Source organism: Aplidium turbinatum, chromosome 4, assembly GCF_918807975.1.
Source record: "Aplidium turbinatum chromosome 4, kaAplTurb1.1, whole genome shotgun sequence".
Lineage (NCBI taxonomy): Eukaryota > Metazoa > Chordata > Ascidiacea > Aplousobranchia > Polyclinidae > Aplidium > Aplidium turbinatum.
The window spans coordinates 44,216,388-44,221,422 of record NC_137475.1 but is presented as its reverse complement, the minus strand read 5'-3'; the positions used below and the strand labels follow the sequence as shown (position 1 = coordinate 44,221,422).

Below are 5,035 nucleotides of genomic sequence, written 5' to 3'. Positions count from 1 at the left end.
TGTTATTGTGAAAATACACCTTTTCCATCACGTTTGGTGCTAATTCAAACCGGGCCTTATTCACAACACGTGCATCTAATAAAGCCCGCTTGAGATTTTTAAATTTTTTTAATATTTTACAACCCCTTTCATTTAGAAACTTGTTTAATAGATATGTTGTTTAGATAGACTCAAAGTATCCTCATTCCAAGTTTCGTTCAAAATTATGCAGTATTTAGAAAAATATTGAGGTTTGAAAATTAGCGGGCCTTATTAACTGCAGGTACCTTACGACTTTAATTGGTGAAGACACGGACCTTTTAATATTGATACTACGCTATGCTGACACTGACCCAGACATTAAAGACCTCTACTTCCGCTTCGAAAAGGCTTACGCAACCAAGATACACGACATCAACAAACTTAAAGCAATCATCGGACCAGACATAATTATGCTTACAGCACCTCTTCATTCACCGGTTGTGATTCAACGTCAAGGATATTTGGTATCGGGAAGAAGACGCTTTCAAGAAACTAGTGAAAAGTCAACCAATAATCAAAAAATGTGCAAATAGCTTTATTCTCCCAAATCAGACAGACCACATCATTAAGGATCTTGGAAACAAAGCTATGACCGTTATGTTTGGCAACGATGGCAGTAGTAACCTAGAAACACAGCGATACAATACATTGGTCAAGAAAATTAAAACAGCCAAATCCTTTGTTCACCCTGAACGTTTGCCACCTACATCATCCTTTACCAAATTCCACTGCCTCAGAGTTTACTACCAGATTATGGTCAGGATGGGTAGGCTACTGACGATGGTATGGATGCTCTGGACTGGGGATGGAAAGTAGACAATAATCAGATGGTTCCAATCATGACGGACATGAAAGCTGCCCCGGACAACCTACTGAAAATGATCACTGCAATTGCGAATCGTGTTCACCTCACTGTAGTTGCCGAAGATATGTGCTACCATACCATGCTGGATGTGGACCATGCCAAACTGGTTCATGTGTCCATACAGCAATCACATAATTACAGACGATGACATCGAGAGTGACAGCGATGAGCATTAGTAATACTTGATCCATTTGCTTTCTTTACGCTGATTATGTCAAGAGTCTACATGACCACATCGTATGAGCTCTTTATGCCTGCTCAGTTAACCCAAAGTATATAGAAATTTACCGGGTTTATTAATAAACAATAGGCTACATTGTTATTGTACATTTTTAATTGTTTTGGCAGCCATCTTGGATTGCCATATTGAATTTATAGGCTATCAGATAATTTAACAATTCTGAGAATGGCTCATTGACTTCACAAAGTATGAAAACCTAGATATAGACACCAAAACTACACGTTTTGGTCATATGATAACCTAGTTATGGTCAATTTACTGTTATTTTATTGGTTTGGCGGCCATCTTGGTTTTCCATATTGAATTTATAGGCTATCAGATAATTCAACAATTCTGAGAATAGTCTCATTGACTTCACAGGGTATAAAAACTTAGATATAGACACCAAAACTACATGTTTTGGTCATATGATGACCTAGTTGTGGTCAATTTACTATGTTATTTTAATGGTTTAGCGGCCATCTTGGATTGCCATATTGAATTTATAGGCTATCAGATGAATTAAAAATTCTGAGAATGGTTTCATTGACTTTACAGGGTATAAAAACCTAGATATAGACACCAAAACTACATGTTTTGGTCATAGGATGACCGAGTTGTGGTCAATTTACTGTTATTTTAATGGTTTGGCAGCCATCTTGGATGGCCATATTGAATTTATAGGCTATCAGATAATTCAACAATTTTGAGAATAGTCTCATTGACTTCACAGGGTATAAAAACCTAGATATAGACACCAAAACTACATGTTTTGGTCATATGATGACCGAGTTATGGTCACTTTACTGTTTTGTTCAATGGTTTGGCAGCCATCTTAGAAGCTATCTTGAAAATAACTACTTTCCGGAAGTTGGATTCCTTAAGATTTTGAATATGTTAGTACTGACACTCAATACTAATCAAATCAGTTGAAAAACCATTGGTAACTTATTGTAACCAAAAAAGTAACACCAACAACAAACAAGCGACTACAATAAGAAAAAAACAAGCAACAAATTAATACATGACGTCACAATGACGTCATTAATAACATAATTTTGTGTGATTTTTATCTCGTGTATTTTGTAGTGGCAGTCAGTCCAAATGTAAAAAAATAACGTATCTAATTGCATAAAAATGCCGTGAAAAGAGCTCAAAATTGACTTGGGGGGAATCCCCGATTTGGGGGTGATCACGTGACCTAAAAAGTTTCGGCACCTACAAAAAAATGCAAAAAAAACAACGTGTAACACGTTTAGCCTAAAGATGCTCATTTTTGCCCCTAAGGGCCTGAACTACAAAACCATACACAACTTTCACATTGCAATAAAAATAAATTATTTTATTGGCATCGATTAAAATACAAAGCTAACTCAAGTAGCTTCTAGCGTATAAATTGTAATTTGTTAAACGTAGCAGCATCAAAAATTTACTGAAAATCAAAATTTCAAAATACAAATGTATTTTGACTGAGTACGCCAATGTGTCGTAGAAGATTTCGAAATTCTTCGGTGTGGCGCCATAGTCCAAAAACGTTTGAAAACCGTTGAATGAGCCACATTAAAGGCCTAGCACAAGCAAAAACAAACATTCACTCAGTTCTACATTGGCTGTCAACGTTCATAAACGTTGTAAAATAATATCTTGCGTAGTTTTCAACCCCCTTTGAAAAGTCAGTCGTGCTGACTGACGAAACGCTGCAGATAAAACTGGTCATCATTCTCAACATCTTGTGGTAACCTAAAACAAATAATTATTATAATAACACGTGGCTGTGTTATGTGGCCGCCTGTGTTATTTTTCATTTTATGTGGCCCGCAATACTAAAAACTCTGTACTAAGCCTTCGGCATTAAGGAAAGTAGGGTGGTCAGTTCCTTTCGCTCGGCCGCAGCAATTATACCCATCTAATTGATTACACCCTAGGTAGAGGTGAGCGGTGTTTTCAACAACCAGCTGAAGCTGGGAATCTAACCAGGTTTGCATAATTGGAAAACTAACGATGTACATGAGAATAAAATGATCTATTAACTTTGGGAATTTGTGAATTATCTTTACAATGTCACTACATTATTACACGACTCATTTTCACAACGTAAAGCAAGAAAGAACACAATCGGCAAAGATTTTAAAGACATACGTAAGACTCGACGTGGAATCAAACCCAGATCTACCAACACTGTAGTTGAAGGCCAAACCAGTCGGCCACTGGGCTGGTGCGTACAAACGAGCTAACACGGACAACCAAAAGGAATAAGGTTCAAATATTCGGTTATGCTTTGTTCAGTTCCATCTATTTTTGTTTCTGATCATCAAAGCAACAAATAATACCTGGTTTAACACAAGAGTCTAGAAAAAATGTTTGAGAGAAACAGTGGCAACATGCGAATGTTAAAGCGTGCTCCGGTGCTCCCCACCTAAATAGTATTAAGAATTTTGTAAACACTCCGGATAGTCCATATCATTAAACCATTCTCGCAATGATGGAACAGTCCTTGGATGGTCAGGATAACCAAACATAGGAATATTGCTATTAGAGTTGTTTAGTAATGGGTTGTGAATATTATCAACATTTATACCATGCAAGATTCGACATAAATTGCAATAACCATTTGTTCTGTTGTACTGTGGCATATCTTCTATTTTCATGGTTCTCCACTGGAAATATTGTTTATACGCTGTGGTGTTTTTATCAAGATAGTTTAAATATTCAACCAGTTGTTCAGGAGATTTAAAATCTTCTACATAAATACACGATCCAGGAGGAACCACAGCTTCATAATCCGCCTTCCGTGCTCCCCAAACAACTGGCACTGCTCCCATTGACAATCCGTTATAAAATAACTTCTCGGTTATATAATCCTTGCAGTGAAAGCTGTTTTCAAATGATAAATAGAATTTATATTGTTTAATAATTTCTATGTTTGAAACAACACCATTTTGTGGAAAGCATTTTCCTCGTAGATCCACTTGAAGACCAATATCTTTTAACTTCTTGATATAAGTCATTCGTGTTTTGGCACCTCTCGTTCTCCCACAATTGGACACAATCCATATGGCAAGTTTTATTTTATTTCTTATTGCATCATCGACATCTTTTGAAATATCTTCCAACTTAGATTTATGAAACAGCCTCCAAACATCAGACGCCATATATTTGGAATCATATACATCCGCATTTCTCCTTAAAAATAAATAATATCCACTTCAGTTACCAGCTGTATCACTTTTTGGCTGATATAAACTTATCTTTTAATTCACATATGTAGATACAAACGATCTATTTCAGCCTAATGCTGCTGATTCGCTGCGATAGTAGCGATGTGCAATTAGCTTTCGAAATAGAGTTTCCTAGTCATGTGCAATGAACGAACTCGCAGCATCGGGTTAAAAAAGTTCGTTAGTATCTACATTGTAAACTTTACAATGTAATGCAAATGTGAAAAAATTACAATGTAAAGTAAGCAACGATCTTGCTGCTAATGGAAAACTCAATCTATTGCATATTTTCTATTAATGATAAAATTTAAGTATCTAATAGAATACCAGCTATTTGAAACAAAACTTTTATATTTTAACATTTTAAGTTTGTGTCGAAAGATTTTTAGGAAATTTCAACAAAAAAACTTAAAAATGAAAACAGTATTCGTGAGCAGCAATTTTACAATAATCTGCGCTTTATTCGATGAAAGATGTAGAGAAATATTCTTACCCACAGACAATAAGCGTTTTATATAGCATTACTATAGTCCTGCAACCGCCTCTGTAGCTTGTTGGTTAGAATGACTGCATCTGTAAACGTGGGTTCGATACTTTGTCGAGCCATAAACGAAGACTCTCTGTTTGGCATTCAGTAGAGAGTAGAGGAATAGATTTAAGTGGAAATAATCTGCTCGGCCTCGCCTTCAGTGCTTTTCTTTGCAACCAACA

At 36.1% G+C, this 5,035-nt stretch overlaps 1 protein-coding gene across 1 annotated transcript; it reads right to left on the bottom strand.

Annotated features, from left to right (window-relative positions):
* Window positions 1–3,532: 3,532 nt before the first annotated feature.
* On the bottom strand, window positions 3,533–4,258 carry LOC145769224 (glycoprotein 3-alpha-L-fucosyltransferase A-like). Its single transcript, XM_082580809.1, has one exon. The coding sequence runs from the start codon at window positions 4,256–4,258 to the stop codon at window positions 3,533–3,535; it is 726 nt and encodes a 241-aa protein (XP_082436935.1).
* Between the last annotated feature and the right edge of the window lie 777 nt (window positions 4,259–5,035).